At 44.1% G+C, this 24825-nt stretch overlaps 1 protein-coding gene across 3 annotated transcripts in view; it reads right to left on the bottom strand.

Moving 5' to 3' along the window:
• Positions 1 to 24825, bottom strand: part of phkb (phosphorylase kinase, beta) — a 447849-nt gene that overhangs the window by 323793 nt on the left and 99231 nt on the right. For all 3 annotated transcript variants that reach the window (XM_072518193.1, XM_072518192.1, XM_072518194.1), the window contains one exon: positions 5260 to 5359. In XM_072518193.1, the coding sequence (XP_072374294.1) occupies positions 5260 to 5359 (100 nt within the window). The remainder of the gene's footprint in view (positions 1 to 5259; positions 5360 to 24825) is intronic.

Genomic DNA, 24825 nt, shown 5'->3' with positions numbered 1-24825 from the left:
CATGTCGAGCGGCGCGGGGCAGATTGGCGGGACCTTGTTTGGAGGCCGCCGCCGTGCACATGCGCGGACTCGGAACCTAAGTGCGGGGGCCCGTATCCGCAGCAAAAGCTGCGTGAAGCTCCCTGGGTCCCTGACAGCCCCCTGCAGCTAAGTTAATTGGTCTTTATGTTTTTAGGAAAGTCTGGAGTGAAACGCCAGCGTTTTTACTCCGGCGTGGAGACATACCTCCATTTTTGGCGAATCCAGCCTCTTATATTTGTAGTATATCTGGACTTCCAGAAGGCATTTGATAAGGTACCACACAAAAGGTTAATACACAAAGTAACATCACATGGGATTAGGGGTAATTTATTATTTTGGATCGAAGACTGGTGAACCGACAGAAGGCAGAGAGTCAGGATAAAGGGGTCTTTTTGTGGTTTGCAAGGTGTACCTAGTGGGGTTTCACAGGGTTCGGTCCTTTTCCGCATCCCACATATTTACAATATATATTAATGACATAGATGCAGGGATAGAAGATACCAAATCTAAATTTTCAGACGACACTAAAATAGGTGGGATACTAAGTTGCAATGAGGAAATAATAAATTTACAAAAGGATATATATAGGTTAGGCGAGTGGGCCAAAATTTGGTGAAGGAGTTTAACATGAATAACTGTGAGATTATCCTTTTTGATCGGAAAAATGGGAAGGCAACTTATTCTTAAAATGGAGAGAAACATCAGAGTTATTTGGTACAGGGGGGGTCTGGGTGTTGGAATGCATGAATGGTGCATGCGGCTGCCACTGTTTATTGGTGGTGGAGGGTTTGATCGTTTGTGGAAGGGGGAGCAACCATGGATGGTGTTGAGCTTCTTGAGTGTTGTAGGAGCTGCACTCATCCAGGCAAGTGGAGAGTATTCCATTACACTCCTGACTTGTGCCTTGTAGATGGTGGGCAGGCTTTGGAGGTCAGGAGGCGAATTACTCGCCATAGGATTCCTAGGCTTTGACTTGCCCTGGTAGCCACAGTATTAATATGGCTAGTCCAGGTCAGTTTCTAATCAATGGCAACTCCCAGGATGTTGATTGTGGGCGATGGTAATGCCATTGAATGTCAGTGGTTAGATCCCCTCTTGTAGAAGATGGGTCATTACCTGGCACCTGTGTGGCACAAATATAACTTGCCACTTATTGGCCCAAGCCTGGATATTGTCCAGGTCTTGCTGCATTTTGACATGGACTGCATCATTATCTGAGCCGTCGTTGAACATTGTGCAGTCATCCGCAAACATCCCCACTTCTGACCTTTATGGAAGGCAAGTCATTGATGAAGCAGCTGAAGATGGTTGAGCCTAGGACACTACCCTGAGGAACTCCTGCAGGGATGTCCTACAGTGATACCCCAGAGTGCAATGGATGGCAGGACATTGAGTACATTTGAGAAGATAGACAGATTTTTAAATAATATGCAGAACTTTCACTGCAATCACCTGGGACACTTTAGAAAGTTCAAGATCATACACATAACATGAAGTCAATCCTGGTTATGGAGAAAGGGCAGGAAAGTGGAGTTGAGACAGAGAGGAGATCAGCCATGATTGTATTGAATGGCGGAATGGGCTCAAGAAGCTGACTTGTCTACTCCTGCTCCTACTTCTTGTGTTCTTATATTCAGTTGATCCAATAGCCGATGATCTAATCGTCAGACAATGGATAAATGAATCTTCTGAAGTCAAGAAGTCCTTTGAGACCTACTTTAATCTAAGAAGAACATTTTGAAGCAAGCAACATTTAATAAGAGAGTTTAGAAGCTCCAGGAACCCATAGACGCTTTCATAAATGAGTTATGCAGATTAACTGAAGACTGTGACTGTGGATGTGACTCAGAAGGAGGCCTAATAGTCGTGGGATGGCCAATGATATTCTTTCACATGTACTCCAATCTAAAGAAGATTTGACTTTGGAATAAGCCATCCAAATCCTCAAACAATTGATGTCCACCAGCAAACCTGATGCATTTTACAGGCAATATTAAATCATAGCACAGGGAAAGCCAACAGTCCAGCTCATAAAGCAACAAAAATGCAAGGAGACTCCAGGGCAACAAAATCAATATCCAAGCAAAAGATAATACGGTAGCAGACCATGTCAGTGCTATGGCATCAAAAGACTTCACAGACACGAGCAGTGTCCAGCAATCACTATGTAGAACTTTCACACCAATCACCTGGGACACTTTGGAAAGTTCATGATCATACGCATAACATGAAGTCATTCCTGGAGCAAGAGACAAATGACTGCCAACTCACCAAGGTAAAAGTCAAGGAGTCATAAGTGCACTTGAAGAACCAGAGCTCAGTATTAGAAGCCAAATTACAGGTTGGGCTCAAGGATGAGGCACATTCAAATGTGAGGAAGTTAAACCTTCAACTTCCAGGAAGAAATTGGCGGATCCCATCAAAAAAGAATGCTCCTTGAATGAACAGAATGAACATTCTCTCCGGAAGGTGAGTGAAAAACCCATGGTACCTGACCAAGGATGACAGATTGTCGACAAAGAAAAATACAATTTAAGAAGTGCAAAAAACAAATCAAATGCTGACACCCGGCTATTTGGAATACCAAGCACTAAATCTTCCAAGGCGGCACGGTGGCGCAATGGTTAGCATCTGATGTCCACCAGCAAAACTGATCCGTGTGGAGTTTGCACATTCTCCCCGTGACGGCGTGGGTCTCACCCCACAACCCAAAGACATGCAGAGTAGGTAGATTGACCATGCTAAATTGCCCCGTAATTGGAAAAGAATTGGGGACTCTAAATTTATATTTTAAAAAACTTCAACTCCAGATTAACAAAGTTGGGCCAAGATAGTTGAGACGACCTCTCTTCCAAAATTGAAAAGAATGAAATTGGAAGAGTCATAAAGCCTCCAGATCATCTGAATCTGCACAGTCAGAGGCTTAAGGGGGGAGGAATAGCGAGTAAATACTTAGGAGGAGGAGTAATATTAGGGTGTTCAGGACTTTCAAGGTTAATGTGGGACTGAGAAGCAGTACGTTAAACCAGCGGGGCTGGTTTAGCTCACTGGGCTAAATCGCTGGCTTTTAAAGCAGACCAAGGCAGGCCAGCAGCACGGTTCAATTCCTGTACCAGCCTCCCCGAACAGGCGCCGGAATGTGGCGACTAGGGGCTTTTCACAGTAACTTAATTGAAGCCTACTCGTGACAATAAGCGATTTTCATTCATTCATTATAGTAGAGTGTGGTGATAAGCTTAACAGACGTTAGCATGAAAATAGCACCTCGTCAGGACTGCATCCTGTCTATATCCATATAGTTAGGTATTATTAATAACCAGTCATTGTTCAACTGCATAATCCTCTAGAGCTCTTCATAAGGCAACATTGCACCAGATATTGAGGGCTAAAGTGATTCAAATACAAACATGAGACAGTCTAACTGTGGGTCAATGTGGTACTGGAATAGGGTGCGAATGACTAAGGAAAATGAGCAAAGTAAGTGAAGAACTGGATGTGCATAGTACATGTGTAGCTGGAGAATTTAAGTGGAGTTGCTATATTGATCAAGGATCAAAAAAGTAGTTAATATGTAAACTCATCCCTGAGAAGACAAGTGCAGAGAAAAGGGAAAGAATAAATTACATTATTTGAAACTAGCTAACAGATGTTGGGTTCAGTGATGATAAAGATGATGATCTGGGTTAACAGTAATGGGTGCATATTCTGGAAGATTTAGGATTAGTATTATGGAAGTGAGTTCTCAGGTGAGAAATTAGCAAAAGGGCTTTGGAATTTGGAAGTAGCAAAGGGGAATCTGGGATGTGGGAATATTGGGGAAGGAGTCAAGAATCTGGAAGCAAGGGCAACATGTGGCACAGTGGTTAGGACTGCAGGCTATGGCGGCGAGGACCTGGGTTTGAAGCCCGGCCCTGGGTCACTGTCCGTGTGGAGTTTGCACATTCTCCCCGTGTCTGCGTGGGTTTCACCCCCACAACCCAAAAATGTGTAGTTTAGGGGGATTGGCCACACTAAATTGCCCTCAAGTGGAAAAAAATAATTAGGTTCTCCAAATTTAAAAAAAAGAATCTGGAAGCAAAGCGGGATGGGTACCATAGATGGAAATAGATATGCATAGTCTTGGAGTGCAGAAATCGTCGGGAAGTGGATTCTTGGATACAGTACAACAGATAAGAGCACAGTTTTGCGATATTGGAGCATAGAAAAGTATTTTCTAACATTAAGGGTCTTGTCAGATTACAGGGCTAGGTGATGTAGCTGTGTTTAGGAGAAAGGCATGGAGTTCTGCCAGTGAGGAACACTATGTGATGGGGACTCAGGACAATGTGATCTATACTTTAATGTTCTATGATATTACCTCTTTATATTTGTGGTTAGAAGTCTTCACTCTAACCTGCCCACAGTTCAACTGTACACATTCAAAAACTGTGTAAAAATCTTTAACCAATTTTAAGTTGGTTACTGGCTCATTGTTTCAAATTTGTCTTTACGAGCATTTCTTGAGCTAGTAAGTATGGAAGTTAGAGTTCTTCTGGCCAATCTTGTTATACTGTGCTTTCACAGCATTGTTCTCTATAAAGTTCAGTAAGCATACCAACAAACTTTAGGTCAAAGTGGGCTATGTAACAGTAGTAAGAGTTGAATATTGATGTTTTCAACTGGAACTATCAGTGGGTCAGAAAGCATGGCAGAATAAAGTCAGGCGAATGGAAATGTTTATGAGAAGGGAGGCCCGAGAAATCATGTCTACGGCGCAAACAGGGCTGGCAGGTTGGTATGGCAATATGGGGAATTTCTGCCACACATCCAGCTCATTCATTTGGTCCCTTGTTGGAGAAAATTGAAGAATGTGCATTGTTCAAATGAGGCATCCCAATTCAAAAATTGTGAAAATGACAGCTTAAGTACATGATGTTAAAAGAGTTGGTGAGAACTTGCTAACATCACAATTTACTTATGAACCAGGAAAGAATATTGACAAACAATAACATGGTAAGTTCACTAATTTCTTTAATGATCAAATTGATCCAAACTATTGGATAAAACAAACCTAAAAAAGTTTTTTTTTTTTTTTTTTTAAAAAGGAGACTTCCATTTTTAATTTTTATAATTAAACAAATTTGTTTCCATCTGCTCACTTATGTTACTGAAGGTAAATAAATTTTAAATGATAGTCAAAATGTGTATCCATTATGTGTATATTAAATAGTATAGTAATATAGTAAATGTGCATATTACCTTATCAGCTTGACGCATGTAGCAGTACAGAATTCCTCGCATACATTTTACAGCACAGTATTCTAGCTCATGAGTCCTTCCCTTATCATCGTCAATGCGCCTAGAAAAAGAAGATATGATAGAACAGAATTGAAAATTTATCAAAATAAAAATGAAGTACTTTTAGCAATTTGCTCAGTCCCATTATTTTTAAATTAAAACTGAAAGTTATCATTGGTAAATATGCATATAAATTAGTTATGCAAATTAATTGAGCAATTAAAGCAAATCTGCTGTCCTTTTCCAAATGAATTATTCAGTTCAAATGGATTTAAAACACAGCGGCATTATTGTATCAGAGCAGGTGTGAATGACTAGTATCACCATGAAAAATTAATCATTAAGCAACTATGATACATGAAATGCAGTGTTGAGGTTGTGCCTGTTGGTTTTGTTTATTGAATAAATAAATATAGATTGGCAATCTGAGGAATAATTCAATCTGTCATAAAATAGTAAAGCTTGCTATTTAAAAACGTGTCAGACATCATATTGATGTTTAGCACTATATTGAATCAGAATTCATTTGAATCACTCAGGTTACACAGTGATAGAATAGGGAGTGTTTAAAATGATGAAAGCATGTAACAGGACAGATAGATGTCGACTGCCTATTTCTTCTCAAGCAGGATAAACACTGATACAGGCCAATTGAAATGAATACTCTGTTTCAATGTCATAACTTCTTTATATATATATACCTAATAATTTGCCCAGGTATTAAAAGCATAAAATACATATCACAAATCCAACTGTCCAAAAACCAGAGTTGTTCAAAAATAAATGTGTTATGCATCAATTTTAATTCAGTTAAAATTTAAAAAGCACTTACTGGGGTCGGCCCAGTTAGGAATGGCACCTGACTAGTTACACCCTCGGCTGCTTGTGTGCCCGTCTATTCTCACGTTCCAAGCAACCCTTGACCTACTTGACCCGAACTGCCCAACCAGAAATCTGGCAAAATCTGAAATCTGGAATAACTTCGGTCCCGAAGTTGCTGGTTTTGAGGCACTGTACCTGTATGTGACTGATAATACCCCATTGGTGTTGTCAAGCAAGGTGTTAATAAAAGTTGAAGAAAAAAAAAAGGGTTGTAGTTTGTCTAATGGATTTGTTTTGCAACAAATTAATATCAGGTAGTTATCTTTTTTAAATTCTTTCATGCAATGTTGGTGTTGCAGGCTGGGCCAGCATTTATTGACCATCCCCAATTGCCCTTGAACTAAATGGTTTGCTAGGCCATTTCAGTTAAGAATCAACCACATTGTTGCACGTCTGAATTCACATGTAGGCCAGGCCAGGTATGGATGCCATATTTCCTTCCCTAAAGGACATTAGTGAACCAGATGGGTTTAATGGTCATCATTAGACTTTTAATTCCAGATTTACGTTTGAATTTAAATTCCAGCATCCGCAATGGTGGGATTTGAACCCAGGTCTGTCATGATATTCAAACACACACATCATGATAGACACACCAACAGACAAATCAGAACACACAACACCACAACCAATGACAGAAAGATATAAAAGCACAGACACGACCCCCGGTGGTCAGTATTAGCTGCAGAGGAGGACCAGGACAGATCTGTTACCAAACACACTCAGGGAGACAGCACGTGCAGAGTATCCAGAACGAACTGTATTATAAGAGTTAAAATAAAATAGAGTTGTACCACATACAACTGTGTTGGCTCATCTGTGCACCAGAGCACCCAACACCACATGGTACAGGAGTGGATCGATACCTGCCGGCATACCTCAGTGTACACAGACAACCAGCAGTGCCCAGGCAAAATGTTACAGCTCCTGGTTCCGCAGCCGCTCCAGTGCCACGGCGATCTCCGTGAAAACTGGCGGTGATTCCGGCAAGTGTTCGAATTGTTCCTGGTGGCAGCTGAACTCCAAGACCTGGATGATAGCGAAAAAATTGAATTTCTCCTCACCATCGCCAGTGCAAGGGCAAGAGAAATATTCACAAGGTTCAGGTTCTTCAGGAGGCAGCAAAGGTACGATTACCAGGCAGTCCTGGACAAATTCTCCAAGTACTGTGAAGAAAACGCAATCCAATCGGCAAGTAAAGGTAAGAAAAGCGGCAGTACTCACCTCGTGGCCGGGATCCCGGAGCCCGAATTCCCAGAGGCCGAAATCCCGGGCCTGAGAGAGGGCTGGGTCGAGGTCGGCGGCCATCTTGCTTAAGTTATCACGCAAACACAGTTGCGCGAGCAGTGCGCAGAACCGGAAGTTTCGTTTGCGCATGCGCAGTCAAGAAAACGGCCATCGGTAAAGGAACAGCGATCTGAGCATGCACAGTCGCTTCCTACGTGCCACATACCGAGCGTCAGGGTGTCAGAGGCCCCAGACCGCACCAATTTAAAGGGGAAACGTCCCAAATCCAATTTAAAAGGGAAACGTCCCAAATCAAAAAAACAAAAATCTGTTAAAGCTGTAAAACAACCTTCCCTCACCTGGAATGACAGCACATTGCCGCAAATTGACCCAGGAGATGAATTTGACCTCCGAAGAACCCTCCGACAAGCAGTTACCTACGCACAAGCCGATGATTCCGACCTCGAATACTTCGATGACGATCTTTACAGTGTTTCGGGACCTCGCGAGCCCAATGATAGCTCCGTGGTCCTATACGACTATGACTCGGACGAACCTTTCGCGTTGCACATTGGCGGCCCCCACATTGAATCCGACGCAGATGCGGATTAATTTTTCGGATTTGAAGATCTTCAACGCAGCAGATATGACGTCCCAACTCATCAGTGCTGGATGATGCTGCAGCCTGACATTAACAGACAGGGAGCGGTGCAAGCACACGGAGAGCGCCCTGCTGCCACACAGAGCGTGGTCCACGTCCCGCTCAGCGTTCCCGACTCTATGAAAGAAGACATGCAAGACTCCAGAGTGCAGTCCTTGCATGAACAAGAAGTGACTCCAGAGTCACAAGCCTCCACAGCGATCTCGTGGACAGACTCCACAAAAGAAAAAACGCTTGACTCCGATGCGCAGTCCTTGCAGGAACAAGACCATGAGGGTCTAGAAACCTCTCCTGACCAACCAGCGGCAGACAATGCAAGTCTGCCATGCTCACGTGAACAGCGCAAAGGCAATGACAGCCTACCACGCTCCACTGCACAGCAGCATGACCATAACGGTCTCTCATGCTACAATGAAGGGCACAGCGCTGATGACTGTTCAAGCCCAACTGAAGACAAGCCAAAGGAATCTCCTCTTCCAAGCCCGAAGGAAAAAGGTTCATGCGCTGACCTTCAGAATCATTGTAGCCGAACAGAGATTAATAATGTTGCACGGTCACAGAAGGATACTGAGGATTTGCTAAAGAAATTACCTGTATGTTTAACTTGCAAGGAGCAGACTGAGAATTGCCAGTGTTTTAGTACGAAAAAAAAAAATGGGCAAGACATTGATCCTCAGTTAATGGAAATAATACAACCTGAATCATACCTACAGCAGGGGCAAATGTCTCCCTTCAACTCAACACCGCAGAGTCCCAACTTCGGAGACCAGCAGTTAGTCAGTAATGACTCTTCAAACCTTGAGGGGAACATTAATTGCATTGAACCTATACACACTCCACTGATAAATGAGCAGAACATTGGAGCAAGAATCCCGAGGACACCGACATCGAGTAGCCAGATAACGAATTTAAAACCCGCAGCAGTTTCAAGTGAACCAAGTGTGCTTTCCACTCATGGTGAAGATGCAGATAAGGTCGACCCGATTATCCATTGTACCACACTAACCCCAGTGATTAAGCAGTTATGTATGGGGAGTATAATGTGGGCAATTGAGAACAGTAAAAGAGAGACTGTGACCATGCCAGTCCCAGCAAAATCAGACCCAGAGACCATGAAGGCATGTACATTAGACAAAGATACATATGAGGTACCTGAGAAGAAAAGTGAAACGGAATGTTCTTTGGAAACTAGTACAATGACGAAAGAAACATTGGATCCAACATTTGATGCCCTACATAGGGGAGAAATTGAGGGAAATGAACAAGGTTCTGCAATGTCTGGGGGAAGATTTAAAATTCCAAAGAAGAAAAGCCCAAATGAAGGACAATGGCAAGACAATGACAGTCCACCGACATGGTGTGCACCACCAGATGAAAACTCTGACAATTCACCCAACCCTAGTGAACAGCAAGCTGCTAATGAGGATCTATCCACGGGATGTGAGACGAGTGACGACAGCATCCCACTTCCCATGCAAAAGGTGCAAGGTGACAGACCTCGCCTAGTGCGTACCGAGGCACTCGACGATCACGGTGGGACCACTGACGACTGCGGTGGCGGCGCACCGCTTCCACCCTCGATGGCTCGAGCCTCTCCACTGGTTGGTGCATTCCTGCATGTTCCGACTCCAGAAGTGCAGCTTCAGGGAATCTCGGCTGCCTCCAGTGAACCTGTTGGGACTCCGGACGGGGGGCATCGACGGAAGGCAGACCGGACTCCAGATGGGGAGCAGCCAAGCGCCGACTCCGATTTGCGCACGCCAGACCTTGCTCCGGACGGGCGGTGTCGCGGCCTCGGTGATGGCACGCTCAGGGTGACGGCGGATGCCACGGCGACAGGGAATGGATCGCGTGGCAGGCCCACTGGGTCGGCAGTGGCAACCAGCACCGGCGGTCCAAGATGGACACACCAATTCGCGCCATCGCCAGACGTTGATGCGAGCAACAATTCTCTCTCCAAGGCGACATGCTTCGACGTTTCTCTGCGGAGTCGCCCTTCCGGCACAGCAGGTGGCCGGAACCAGCGTGCACAGTCTCGGCCAACTTCCACATCTGGCACAGTCATCGCCTTGCATGATATTAGTGATGGTGCTACTTCGATGGCAACGACCCATCGGCTACAAGATGCCGTCCACCACAAACATAAAAAGAAAAAGACTCCACCTTGTTCCTGGCATGCAGGGCGGATGGATTGGTGCGTAGGCGCAATCAGCGAGCTTTGCGCCGCCTTCCATGCTCGCAACTGAACCGTACGCACACGCCGGATCCTCCACTGGTTCCCAAGGATGACTTCGTGGAGATGCCACGGATCATGCCCCTTCCATCGCCACCAGAACCAAACCACAGCCAAGGCACCACTAACAAAGATGTTGAATGTTATATTTGCACGAATGAAAAAACCAAGCACTGCACGAAGTACAACAAATGGTAAAGTAGAGACTTCGGCAACAGCATCACCTCCAACAGTCCAAGGTGAACCAGTGTGACCCCAAATCTCCACAGCTGAACCGGCTTGAGGACCAGCCCATTCTTGAGGCGGTCACCCATTAGACTGGACTTATAACGCTGTTCATACGTTCAAAAAGTCAAACACTTCTGTATTATAACCTGTTGTTGTTTATTGTTCCAGATATCGTCTGACCAGACCAATGTTCAAGTTTTTTTTTCCTCTCGCATCCAAGTTTTGTTATGGTACAACCTTGTTAGTGTGATGCACCCGACATCGCCCCATGTAAATAGTTATGTCATATACACACGCTGTACACAACACACACACACACACTCTTAGGTGCACTCACGACACAATTATATTTATAACCACGTAGGCACATATCTTTGTAAAAGGGGGGGATGTCATGATATTCAAACACACACATCATGATAGACACACCAACAGACAAATCAGAACACACAACACCACAACCAATGACAGAAAGATATAAAAGCACAGACACGACCCCCGGTGGTCAGTATTAGCTGCAGAGGAGGACCAGGACAGATCTGTTACCAAACACACTCAGGGAGACAGCACGTGCAGAGTATCCAGAACGAACTGTATTATAAGAGTTAAAATAAAATAGAGTTGTACCACATACAACTGTGTTGGCTCATCTGTGCACCAGAGCACCCAACACCACAAGGTCCTCAAGAGGTCTCTGGATTACTATTCCGGTGACAATACCACCATGTCACCGCCTCCCCAAATCCAGATTCTGATTCTGCAAAGCATAAATCCTTATGTTTTAACTCTAAATGGAAATATTCCTACACCCTTCGGCCTCAAAAATGTTTGATAGTTGGTAGTTTTAATTCAAAGTTAGCAATTGTTGACTGAAGAATTCTTTAAATTTCCTTTTGTTCCTCGTTTTAAATGTTAAACAATGCTCTCTGCTTTAAAGACTTGGATTCAGTTCTATTCATTGTTTATTCTTTAGTATAATAGTCACATTGGATGGCAATAGAATGTTGCACCATGCCTGGGCAAAGATAATTAATTACTGTAATTGGTTGCAGAACATGGCAGCTAATGAACACCCTGTTCAGGGAACATTTACCCCAACAATAATTCATAGTTCATTAGAAAAACTGCTGGTCTAATGAAATGGAATTCCTGCTTCGCAAGCACTTTTTCCTCGCCAAGTTATATCTCAACATTACTGCAGCAGAAAATATTTTTTGAATAATAGAGGAAAGTGTCGTGTTGGGTGCTCTGCTACACAGACGAACCAACACGGTTGCAGATGGTACAACTCTGTTTTATTACCATCATTAACAACATCTGTAAACTCGTTACTGTGGTTCGTTCATTACCCTTTAACCTGTGGACCCAGCCCTAACACTATCTTGGAGAGGCACTCAGCACATGGTGAATGTCTGAGTGGCTTGCTGTGAGCTTTGTGCCCTGAGCTGTCTCCTGCTGGAATGAGCTGGAACTGTGGTGTTCCCAGTTTTATAGTGCGTGTGCCCTTGCTTGTGATTGGCTATGATGTTGCGGGTGTGTTGATTGGTCCGTTGATCTGTCCATCAGTGTGTATGTGTGTTTGCACCATGATGTTTATCTGAATATCATGACAGAAAGAATCATAGAATCCCTACACTGCAGAAGGAGGCCATTCAACCCATCGTGTCTTGCACTGACAGTCTGAAAGAGTACCCTACCTGGGCCCAATCCCCAGTCCTATCTCCGTGAAGAGGACAATTTGGGCAGCCTTAGACACTAGATAGTGTACTGCAACCATTTTAAAACCCAAAGTTCCACCATTTTACTGAGGAAGCTGAATTCTGCAATTCAGACAGTCGACAAGTGTAACAGATATTAGAAAGACACAATGTATCTTTGAGAGGCCGATTTTCAGGCAGAGAAACTGCATATGTTACAATTCAAGGTCAATTCTGCAATATGTAACAAGGTACTATTGCGATGGCCCAGTATGTCTGCTGGTAGCAATCGGGGGGGGGAAAATGAATGATGGCTCCACCCCAGATAATGGACTACCGTATCACTAATTTCAAGACAACATACATGCCTTTGTAATGATTGAATAGTTTAATTCAGCAATTCAGCATGTAGACCTTTGATATGATTGGTTAATTATTTTTATATGCTATATCTGATGTAACCTTAATCAATAGTCATGAATGGACATAGATGACCAGTAACAAATGACTGACATATGTTAATTTCTTGTATAATTGAATCTTGAGGTATAACTGCCTGTATTATCATTAAATCGGGGCTTTCCAATCGGAAAGCCAAAATCCTCGCTATAGCTTGTAAAGATTAGTTTTTAACTCCAAGAGTCTTTGTCTGGTCTCTCATGAGGGTGAAGTACAGTGCAGTCAAATAGCTGTATAATTTTTCTTTCGACACCCGTAAACCCACCTAATCTTTGGACACCAAGGGACAATTTAACATGGTCAATCCACCTAACCTACATATCTTTGGACTATGGGAGGAAACCATGGCACCCAGAGGAAACCCACACAAATTCAGGGAGAATGTACAAATTCCACACAGTCACCAGAGGTCAGTATCGAATATGGGTCCGGTCATAATATACAACAGTATATCATGGTGCAGTCACACACTGACGGACACACAATGGGACCAATCAACACACACAACACTGCAGCCAATCACCAGTGAGAGCACACGCACTACAAAGACAGGGGGCATCAGAGTTCCCGCTCATTCGAGTTGCAGCTAGCTAGGAGCACAGAGCTCACAGCCTGCAACACAGACATTCACCATGTGCTGAGTGCATCGGCTGGTTAGGACAAGGCAAAGGTCTTTCGTTAAAGCTAGTATCGTATTAACCCACAGTCGAAGTATGTTTAAACAGTTAATGATTCAATAAAATTGTGTTGCACTATTTCAAGTGTTGTGATCCAGAACACCCAACACATCAGGTCCTTGACGTTGTGAGGCAGCAGTGCTAACCACCGTGCTACCATGTCGTCCGTGAACATAAGTCACATTCAACAGTTTCATATTCCTGAAACTAATGAAGTACAATTAATACTTGGGCTGAGTGGTAACCTAGATAAATGAAGTTCAAATGGAATGGAGTCTACATAGTTTTCTGTGATTGCCATTCATCTAACTCAGCCCTAAGGTGCTCAGAGGGATGAATAAAGATAATTTTCAAATCGAGGCCCAGTGCTCAAAAGCATACATTCTAACAAGTAGTACCGTTAAGCCCTATGCCAATATAACTTGATTTATGAATTCTTCCATTTGAATCAAAATGTTTAAAATATAATCTGAGCACATAGAAAATTATATACAAAAATGAATTCTCATTAGTTTTAAAAGCTCGTCAAAGATTTTGACGAATTAATGCATGTAACAATACATGGCAAAAGGATGACCATTGTATATCACCCAGCAGTTTACTTGGTTGCTTTTAAAACATATTTCTTGGACTTTGCACCAAATTGCAGGGGCTGGTTTAGCACAGGGCTAAATCGCTGGCTTTTAAAGCAGACCAAGGCAGGCCAGCAGCATGGTTCAATTCCCGTAGCAGCCTCCCCGAACAGGCACCGGAATGTGGCAACTAGGGGCTTTTGACAGTAACTTAATTTGAAGCCTACAATAAGCGATTTTCATTTCATTTTTCATTTCATTTCAAATCCATCACTAAGTCGTCTGGACCACTTCCTGTATTCTTAGCTGTAAAATGTTCCTTCACAGTTCTAGGTCAATTTCCAGGCTCAATGCAATCTCCATACCAACACTTTAATAGGAAAATAATTTTGTGTTGAGTAAAGTGGGCAAACTATCTTTTTTATATCAAGTCAACACTTTTTCTTAAATAACTGCACAAAATGCATTCTAATTGTAAAACATTAATTGAATTTAATCCTTCAGTATAAATGTAGGGACAAATTTTTGCCACTGACAGTGAAGTCCTTCCACCAAGTCCGAGAGCTGAAGATGACCCCATTTTGGCTGGGGTGAGGAAGGGGTGGAGGAGGGGAGGGTGGTCTAGGGCAATCAATTAAAGAGGCTGAATTATCAATATACTCATGTTCCTTTATATTGCTTCTGGTTTAAATTGTTCTGTACAGCTCTGGTTTATTCTCTAATCTCTATTAAGATCCCAGTTGATGTTACTACTGGATGGAGACACAGGACTGTAAACTAGCTTTTACCAACGAAAAAACATTTATTAAACATGAAAAGCTTGACTCTAATGTACTATTCCTTCATTCCAACTTATCTTCACAAACGTATATGGACTTTAAGGATAACACAGTTTACAACATATATCTTACTCTATAATGTTCCCAATAAACAGTCCCTGTGACCCAACAGGCTATAGTCAGATAACATCCTACTCTGAAACCCAGTGACAGATGCCACTCACTCAATCTACTGTGGATTTCTCCTCAACTCCCCCCAGATGATTCTTGCACCGTGAGCCAGTTTCCGCACAAGTGATTCCAAACTCAACTCACAAACTTTTGCAACTCTCCTTTCAGCATTCCTTTGTCTCGACTGCTTTGTAGCTTTTATGCCAGTATTGTTCCACAATTACTTTAACTATCGCTTCACAGGCTGTAATAAGATATCACAAACCTGACAATCACTTCATAATTCTTTGGTTTCTCACTAGCCAACTTTTTCTCAGCTCTGCCTGGTACTTCAATGCACAGAACCCTATTCCAGTTGCAGTTTCCTCTGATTCGTTAACTTCAAACTTCCTGGAAACTCCTCTTCCTCCTCTAGTTTTCTTAACTCGTTGATCTTTAGATTTCTGGCACCTGCTTGCTTTCCCCTTACTCCATTGTATGGAGTAAGGGGAGCTGTGCAAAATCTTCCTCGCCCCATGTGAATCACGTTCTACTCTGGCTTCCAGTTAAAACTAACCTCAAAAAGGTCTTAAAAGTGGCCCCTGTTTGCTAATCCTTTTTCCAATCTCTTATTTATCTCACATATTGTAAACTGCCTCAACACGGTAGTCACAGTTTAAATTGAAACCAAACCCCCAAACATGCAAACACCTTTGTTTAACCTGAATCTAAGTAGAGTTTTATCCTTCCTTAGACTGAAACACAAAATTAAACTCACTTAAATCGATACTTAATTTGTAATATCCAACAATACAAACATATATCATTTAAAACTACTTCGTGGCATCTCCCACCCCTCCCATTATTGTTAATGTCCTGGCCAGAATAGAGGAGGTGGGGGGAAAGAAAAGAATTGGCATATCCTCTGACATGCCAATCAACAACATGGTATTTTACATAAATGAAAAACTGGTCCTTCATGAAGCATATGCTACCATACTCCCAAAAATTGACAACATGTTTATGGTAATTCCAACTTATGTAACTTTACACATTCTGACCAATGAAAAAAAATGGTAGAATCATAGAATTTACAGTGCAGAAGGAGGCCGTTTGGCCCATCGAGTCTGCACCCGCCCTTGGAAAGAACACCCCAGTTAAGCCCACATCTCCAACCTATCCCTGTAACCCAGTAACCACACCTAACCTTTTGTTTTGACACTAAGAGCAATTTAGCATGGCCAATCCACCTAACTTGCATATCTTTAGACTGTGGGAGGAAACCGGAGCACCTGGAGGAAATCCACGCAGACACAGGGAGAATATGTAGACCCCGCACAGACAGTGACCCAAGCTGATAATCGAACCTGGGACCCTGGAGCTGTGAGGCAACTGTGCTAACCACTGTGCAAACATGCTGCCCGAGATAACAATGTCTGATAAAAAAAAGAGAAGAAAAAGTTGTACATTAATAGCAATTTTCATGATGCCAGGAAAGCTCAAAGAGCTTTGCAATGTATTAGCTCTGAAGTGTAGTGGTAGCTATAATAACAAAGGAAATTCAGTAGTCAATCTGTAAACAGTTCCCGCAAACAGAATGGAGTAAATGGTCAACTAATTTATTTTATCGATGTTGATTGAGTCTTAAATATTGACTGGAACTGCATATTGAGAAACATATAGGAGAAACTGACCCCCATCTCACTCTTTCGTTTGGGCAAAAATGTAAAGTTGGAATGACCAATTTCTCACCCAGCTCTTGCATGCCCAATCTGCCCTGGAAGTTGGTTAGCTGTCAAAACACGAGTCAGCGACAACAAAATGTCTGGGATGCCGGCTTAAAATAGGCAACTTGAATATGTTAATTTGGCCCACAGCCCATTTTCTGACCCTCGTATCAAAAACAACTTACACTGGAGTTCAAGATGCAAGGTGTACCTGGTTATCCTCCACCAACTGCCCCCACCACCGATCAACAATGGCCAAACCCTTGGGATTTGTGGTATTATTGTTTCACTGCTTAAATGAGCTAACTTCAAACAACCTCTTGAAATAAAAATTAATTACTTTTCCTTCGAGTTACTCCATTAAAGAAATTGAGCAATTATTTCATCTTACGAAGATTTGTACTGTATTTACTGCACATGTGCAAATATTATAGCTTCAAAATCTGTTACATGAAAATAACTTGCATAATTGCAATTTATTAAATATTATCATTAATAAGGATAAATGATGGTCTGATGACCTTAATTTTCAGGCCACCAGAAATATAAAGAGGGACTTAAAGAAAACAGACACTTGTTCTGCATTTGTTTAACTTCTACTTGTTTTACACCAGCTTTTATGTTCACTCATATGATGATGAGATTATCAGGAAATTTCATCATAGGTTTTCAATGGCTTGACAAAGACAGTTTGTTGTGGTCCTGTAGAGACCAATAACTTTTTAAAATGATATCTGAATATCTAGTAACTAATTGGAAGGATCACACAACAAGATCTCACATTTCAAGATGTTTACTGTAATAAATAAACTAAAAACAAATTGTCTAAATACTATTCACTGGGCAACTTATATGCAAAGCTACAGAAAAGACCCACATCTAACTTTTAAAATGACCAAAAATCCCCAGCCATGGTTATACTTTACCCTGTCCCTCAAGTGGACACTTCTTTCTCCCGAAAACGATTCAAAGCTAGTCTTAGCTCCTGATGGCTTGCTTCCTTTTCCCTTTTCTAACCTGATAGTTTCTAACTCCTGAACTGATTTTCATGGCAAAAGGTTACTCTGGAGATTCATCCCTTTAACCAAAGCTAGGTGAATCTTCCAGCTCCATTTAAATCCTCAAACTTGGTCCCATCATTCTGAGGGCAAGCTCCTATCCATGATGACCAATAATGACTGGCTGCCTTGAACTCTTCAGTTCTCTCTCCCTCTCTTGCAGACTTATCTGTATGTCAACTTCAGTGCTTTCTTAAAACACCCTGCATGTCAACATTACAATGGTCTGTTATGGACATCTCCAGAACTGCATATGGATCTTGTATCCAGGTAGAAATGCTAATTATCTATCCTCTAGAACCCAAACCCATTCTAGAACCCAACTCCATTCTATCTTGCAATTAAATAGAACCTTAGTTCGGCCACACTTGGAGTATAGTGTTCAATTCTGGTCGCCACACTACCAGAGGATGTGGAGGCTTTAGAGAGGGTGCAGAAGAGATTTACCAGGATGTTGCCTGGTATGGAGGGCATTAGCTATGAGGAGAGGTTGAATAAACTTGGTTTGTTCGCACTGGAACAACGGAGGTTGAGGGGCAACCTGATAGAGGTTTACAAAATTATATGGGGCAGAGACAGAGTGGATAGTCAGAGGCTTTTTCCCAGGGTAGAGGGGTCAATAACTAGGGGGCATAGGTTTAAGGTGCGAGGGGCAAGGTTTAGAAGTACGAGGCAGGTTTTTTTTTTTTTTATGCACAGAGGGTAGTGGGTGGCTGGAACTCCTGCTGGAGGTGGTGGAGGAAGCAGGGACGATAGTGACGTTTAAGGGGAATCTGACAAATACATGAATAGGATGGGAATAGAGGGATACGGACCCCGGAAGTCCAGATGATTTTAGTTTAGATGGGCAGCATGGTCGGCACAGGCTTGGAGGACCAAAGTGCCTGTTCCTGTGCTGTACTTTCCTTTGTTCTCAATAGACAGTTTAAGGTTATAATCATTGACAAAACTGATATTCCCAATACCTTTCTGTGAACTTTGGAGGCCATCAATTTACCCACAGCCATCACAGATACTCTTAACATTGTCTACGATGTGAATATCTTCAACCTTCTTCCAAGTAAGATACCTGGGTACCTTTGTCCCAACTGCAACTAGGCTACCAGGCTTGTTGTTGGGCAGGATTCGAAACAGGCCATGTGACCCCCTTTCCTATTCAAATTTACCTTAAATTAAACATGTTATGGAGGTTGGACTGGGGTGACCACAGCAAGAAGTCTTACAACACCAGGTTAAAGCCCAACAGGTTTGTTTCAAATCACTAGTTTTCGGAGCACTGCTCCTTCCTCAGGTATTGGACTTTAACCTGGTGTTATAAGACTTCTTACTTAAATTAAACAGATAGTTCCAAAACATGTAAACTTCGTATTTGTAACCAGCTTAAATTTTGGTATTTGTCAAATCAAGAAAATTAATGCCTATATATCTTCAGTATGGACACTTAAAAAAATCCTATTTTATTAGAACCAAATCTCTTGTGACTTGCATATCTTTCCAAGCCCAACTAACACTAACTAGTAGGCCAGGCACAAGCTAAATGTGAAATACATTTTAAGATCAACATTAGAAAAAACATGAACAATAATTTATGTTGATCTAATCTGATTTTATCTAGGCACATCAAGTCACATTTTTAACAAATATAATGTATCATGGGCATTGTTTCACATATAACTTCAATGAACCTTGCCCATCGACCAGGGAATTAACTTCAAGTACAAAAGTGTTTACTTCATTAATAATCACTTCCAAAACACTTGGTAAGTATATATGTCCATTATCAAAAAACATATCGCAACAGTTAAATGATTCTAAAAAAAGGCATGTATTTGTAATCTGCAATTTGGGTCAGCGTTATCATTTGGGTATTTATTAAATATACATGTTGGCTCACTATGAAGATGATAACAATGTATTAGTACTGAAGACATAAATGCTTCCACTGAGTTCGATATGTATTATTGTGGGTTTTTTTTTTTAAAAGCAGCTTTTTAGAGTTCAGCACAGCTCCATCTGTTTTGACAGGTTGTACATGGTACACAGGCACATAAGAATCCTGAATCATTGGGCGCAGTTTTAACCTCAAGGGTGTGTGGGTTTGGGTCCATGTGCGGGACAGGGAGCAAAATCAGGATAAAGCATGAGCATATTGTTACGAATGTTAGACTTTACAGACGGTTATGATTTAAAATGTTCCTGTAACAGCCTCCCCGAACAGGCGCCGGAATATGGCAACTAGGGGCTTTTCACGGTAACTTCATTTGAAGCCTACGTGTGACAATAAGCCATTTTCATTTAATTTCATTCAAATGTTTCCTTTAACATAAGGTTAAATTAGGAATTACCATGGGGATGGACATTAGGGCAAAATTTAAATAAGAACGTACTGAAATCGAGTGACAGTTTTCACAACTCTAAACAATAACTCACAGAAAGACGACAGCAGCTTTTTGAGACAGAGAGTGAGTGTGACAAAGCAGATATTGCTGCGTGAAGCAGCCAAGCTGCTACAACTGTGTGGAAGCAAGGTGCTCCTTAGAGTCTGTTTTCTGTTCGAAAGGAATGAAACAAAATTGATGGGGTTATGGAAGTTGAAGGAATAAGGTGGTGCCAAGATAAGCCTTGCAAGTAGACATTGGATCTGGGAGAGTCAGGCTGAGTGGAACGTCTTTGAAGGACAGCAGAAGGTGCAACCTCGCGTGGCAGGGAGAAGTGAACCTGCTGGAAAGCTGGGAGGAAAATTGGAAGGGTGTTTGTAATGCTACACGTCTGCCAGAAGTGTGCTATACATAGAAAGGGGTTGTAAAACATTGTCTTGTTTGTGTTAGTTAGTGCGGAAGTACCTTTTCTGTAACTAGGTGTGTTAGTTGCCTGCTAATTAATGTTTATGTTGATTTGTTTCTATGGAGACTGTAACAACGTTGAGAAGTCAGCTCCAATCCATTGACTCCTGCATTTAACTGAAGTACATTAGGCTGCTTGCAGAGAGATGGGATACTAATTAACACATGTTAATAAATTAAAGTGATATTTCAACTGGCTTCCCAATTATATCCAAGGCTTTCCTGGGTTTCCTAAATATTGCCTGTGAAAGTAAGACAAGAACACAAAGGCTGATTAAAACTCATGGAAACGCTGCATTCTCACATATTAGTGCAAAATAATTTTGTCATGTACAGACATGATGGGCAGAGTGGCCTCCTGTGCCGTACATTGTACTAAATTTTATAAACATCTGAAAAGGAGGAAGGTACAGGGCAGCTACATTCACCAGGCAAGTGGAGAGCATTCCATCACCCTTTGGTTCTGTACCTTGGAGATGGTGGACCGGCTTTATGGAGTCAGGAGATGAGTTACTCTCGACAGAATTATCAGCTTCTGACCTGCTCTTGTAGCCATAGCATTTATATGGCTGGACCAGTTTGGTTTCTGGTTACTGGTAACACTTGGATGTTGATAATGGGTAGGGGGCAATTCAGCAATGGTAATGGCACTGAATGTCAAGGGGAAATGGTTCGATGCCGTCTTGATGGAGATGGTCATCGATCGATTGATTTATTGTCACATGTACCGAAGTACAGTGAAAAGTATTTTTCTGTGACCAAGGGAATGTACACAGCACGTACATAGTAAACAAAAAGAATAATCGACAAAGTACATTGACAAATACATTGGTTACTGGTTACAAGGTTACTGGTTACTTGGAACAAGGGCCAAACAAAGCAAATACATGAGCAAGAGCTGCATAGGGCTTCATGAATAGTGTTCTTACAGGGAACAGATCAGTCTGAGGGAGAGTCGTTGAGGAGTCTAGTAGCTGTGGGGGAAAAGCTGTTCCTATGTCAGGATTTGCGAGTCTTCAGACTTCTGTATCTTCTGCCTGATGGAAGGGTCTGAAAGAGGGCAAAGCCTAGGTGGGAGGGGTCTGACAATGCTGTCTGCCTTCCTGAGGCAGCAGGAGGTGGAGACAGAATCAATGGGAGGGTGGCAAGTTTGTGTGATGCGTTGGGCTGCAGTTTCTTATGTGGCATGAATGTTACTCGTCACTTATCAGCCCAATCCTGAATATTGTCCAGGTTTTGCTGCAAATGGACTTGGGACTTCTTAAGTATCTGAGGATTTGCAAATGGTGCTGAATGTTGTGCAACCATCAGCAAACATCCCACATCTGACCTTAAGACGGAGAGAAGGTCATTGATGAAGCGAACACGACCCTGAGGAACGCCTGCAGTGATATCCTAGGACTGAGCTGATTGACCTCCAACAACCACAACCATCTTCATTTGTGCTAGGTAAGCCTCCAACCAGTGTTGAGATTTCCCCCCAATTCCCATTGACTCCAGTTTTTCCTCGGGATCCTTGATGCTACATTTGGTCAAATGCTGCCTTAATGTCACCTCTTGAATTCAAGTCTTTTGTGCATGGTTAGACTAAGGCTGAATGAATGGTCCTGCCGGAGCCTGAACTGACTGTAAGCAGATTATTGCTGAATCGGTGCTGTTTGATAGTACTATCGGAGAAACCTTCCATCATTTTGCCGATGATCAAGAGAAGATCAGTGAGGTGGTAATTAATCTGGTTGGAATTGCCTGCTTTTCGTGGAGAGGACATATTTGGGAAGTTTCCACAATGCTAGGCAGATGGACTGGAACCGCAGCTAGTTCGGAGGAGCAACAGGAGGGTATTCAGCGCTGCCTCAGAGAGATTAAAACGGACCTGCTAGAGCCGATGAAGGCTTCTATTGATAAGCTGCTGGAGACACAGACGGCCCAGGGGGTGGCGATCCGAGAGGCTCAACAAAAGATCTCTGACAATGAGGACAAGATCTTAGTCCTGGCGGTAAAGGTGGAGGCGCACGAGGCGCTCCACAAGAAATGGCAGGAGCGGTTCGAGGAGATGGAGAATCAGTCGAGGCGGATGAATCTGCGGATTCTGGGTCTCCTGGAGGGGCCGGATGTGGGGGCCTATGTGGTCACCATGTTAAACTCGCTGATGGGAGCGGGGTCCTTCCAGGGGCCCCTGGAGCTGGAAGGGGCCCATAGAGTGTTGGCGAGGAGGCCCAAGGCTAACGAGCCACCAAGGGCGGTGCTGGTGCGGTTCCATCGGTTCGTCGATCGGGAGTGTGTGCTCAGGTGGGCCAAGAAGGAGAGGAGCAGCAGGTGGGAGAACACGGAGGTTTGGATATATCAGGACTGGAGTGCGGAGGTGGCGAAGAGGAGGGCCGGGTACAATCGAGCGAAGGCGGTGCTGCACAGGAAGGGGGTGAGGTTTGGCATGTTGCAGCCGGCGCGACTGTGGGTTACCTACAAGGACCGGCACTATTATTTTGAGTCTCCGGAGGAGGCGTGGGCCTTTGTTCAGGCCGAGAAGCTGGACACAGACTGAGGGTCGGGATGGGCGATTGGGGACTGTGGTGGATATGTTATGCCTATTTTTGGTTCGGGGGGGGGGGGGGGCCTTTGCATTGTTGTGGGTTTCTTTTTCTCTGTGTTTTTCTCTTTCGGGTTGGGGAGGGTGGATGAGGCAGGTTGGGCACTGTTTTGGTTGGTGGCGGGGCCTGGTAGGTGGAGAGCGCGAGATTTTTTCCCGCGCCGAACAGGGGGGGGGGGGGGGGGGGGGGGGGGGGCGGGACCGGGGCGGGGAAGCGAGGATTGTTTCCCGTGCTTAGAACGGAGGGGGAGAGCCTGTGAATGGGGAGCGGGAGAGGAGGGTGTGCCACACAATGGGAGGAGTCGAAGGGGAGGCGGGAGTGGCCGGGGTCAGCTGGAGTCAGCTGACTTGCGGAAGTGCAATGGGGGGAGTAAACCAGCTAGGATGGGTCGTAGCTCGGGGGGGGGGGGAATCGAGTTGCTGCTGCTAAGATCAAAGAGGAGCTGGAGCGAGTGGGGTGGGTCGAGACGGGGGTATGCCGCTGTGGGGAACGGGCCGGGTGTGGGGCGCAGCACGTGGCTGGCTGAGGAGGGGTCATGGCTAGTCGGCGGGGGAGGGGGGCGGGTAGCCCCCTGATAACCTGGAATGTAAGGGGACTGAATGGGCCGGTTAAGCGAGCCCGCGTGTTCGCGCACCTGAAGGGTTCCAAGGCGGATGTGGTTATGCTCCAGGAGACACACTTGAAGGTGGCAGACCAGGTAACACTGAGGAAAGGGTGGGTAGGTCAGGTGTTTCACTCGGGGCTAGATGCCAAAATCGAGGGGTGGCGACCTTGGTGGGAAAGAAGGTGTTATTCGAGGCGTCGATCATTGTGGCAGATAATGGCGGTAGGTACATAATGGTAAGTGGTAAGTTGCAGGGAGAGTGTGTGGTACTGGTCAATGTGTATGCTCCGAACTGGGACGATGCGGGTTTTATGCGGCGTATGTTGGGTCGGATCCCAGACTTGAAAGTGGGGAGCCTGATAACGGGGGGAGACTTTAACACGGTGTTGGATCCTGCACTGGATCGCTCCAGGTCTAGGACGGGTAGGAAGCCGGCGGCAGCAAGAGTGTTGAGGGGATTTATGGACCAAATGGGAGGGGTGGGCCCTTGGAGATTTGCAAGGCCAGGGGCTAGGGAATTTTCATTCTTCTCACATGTCCATAAGCCTTATTCTTGAATCGACTTTTTCATTTTGAGTAGGGCGCTGATAGCGAGAGTAGAGGACACCGAGTATTCGGCAATAGCCATTTCGGACCAAGCCCCGCATTGGGTGGACTTGGAGATGGGGGAGGAGAGGGATCAGCACCCGCTGTGGCGCTTGGAGGTGGGGCTGTTGGCGGACGAGGTGCGCGAGCAGGTCCGAGGAAGTATAGAGAGGTACTTGGAGGCCAACGACAACGGGCAGGTCTGAGTGGGGATGGCATGGGAGGCACTGAAGGCAGTGGTGAGGGGAGAGCTGATCTCCATCAGGGCCTAGAAGGAGCGGAGGGAGCGGGGGGAGAGGGAGAGGCTGGTGGGGGAGATGGTGAGGGTAGACAGGAGGTATGCGGAAGAACCTGAGGAAGGATTGTTGAGGAAGAGGCGCAGCCTCCAGGCCGAATTCGACCTGGTGACCACCAGGAAGACGGAGGTGCAGTGGAGGCAGGCCCAGGGGCGGTCTACGAGTATGGGGAAAAGGCAAGCCGGATGCTGGCGCATCAGCTTCGGAAGCGGGACGCAGCTAGGGAGATCGGGGGAGTTAAGGACAGGGGAGGGAGCATGG

This window comes from Scyliorhinus torazame, chromosome 10, assembly GCF_047496885.1.
Source record: "Scyliorhinus torazame isolate Kashiwa2021f chromosome 10, sScyTor2.1, whole genome shotgun sequence".
NCBI lineage: Eukaryota > Metazoa > Chordata > Chondrichthyes > Carcharhiniformes > Scyliorhinidae > Scyliorhinus > Scyliorhinus torazame.
The sequence above is the reverse complement of the archived record's forward strand: the minus strand, read 5'-3'. Positions and strand labels throughout refer to the sequence as shown.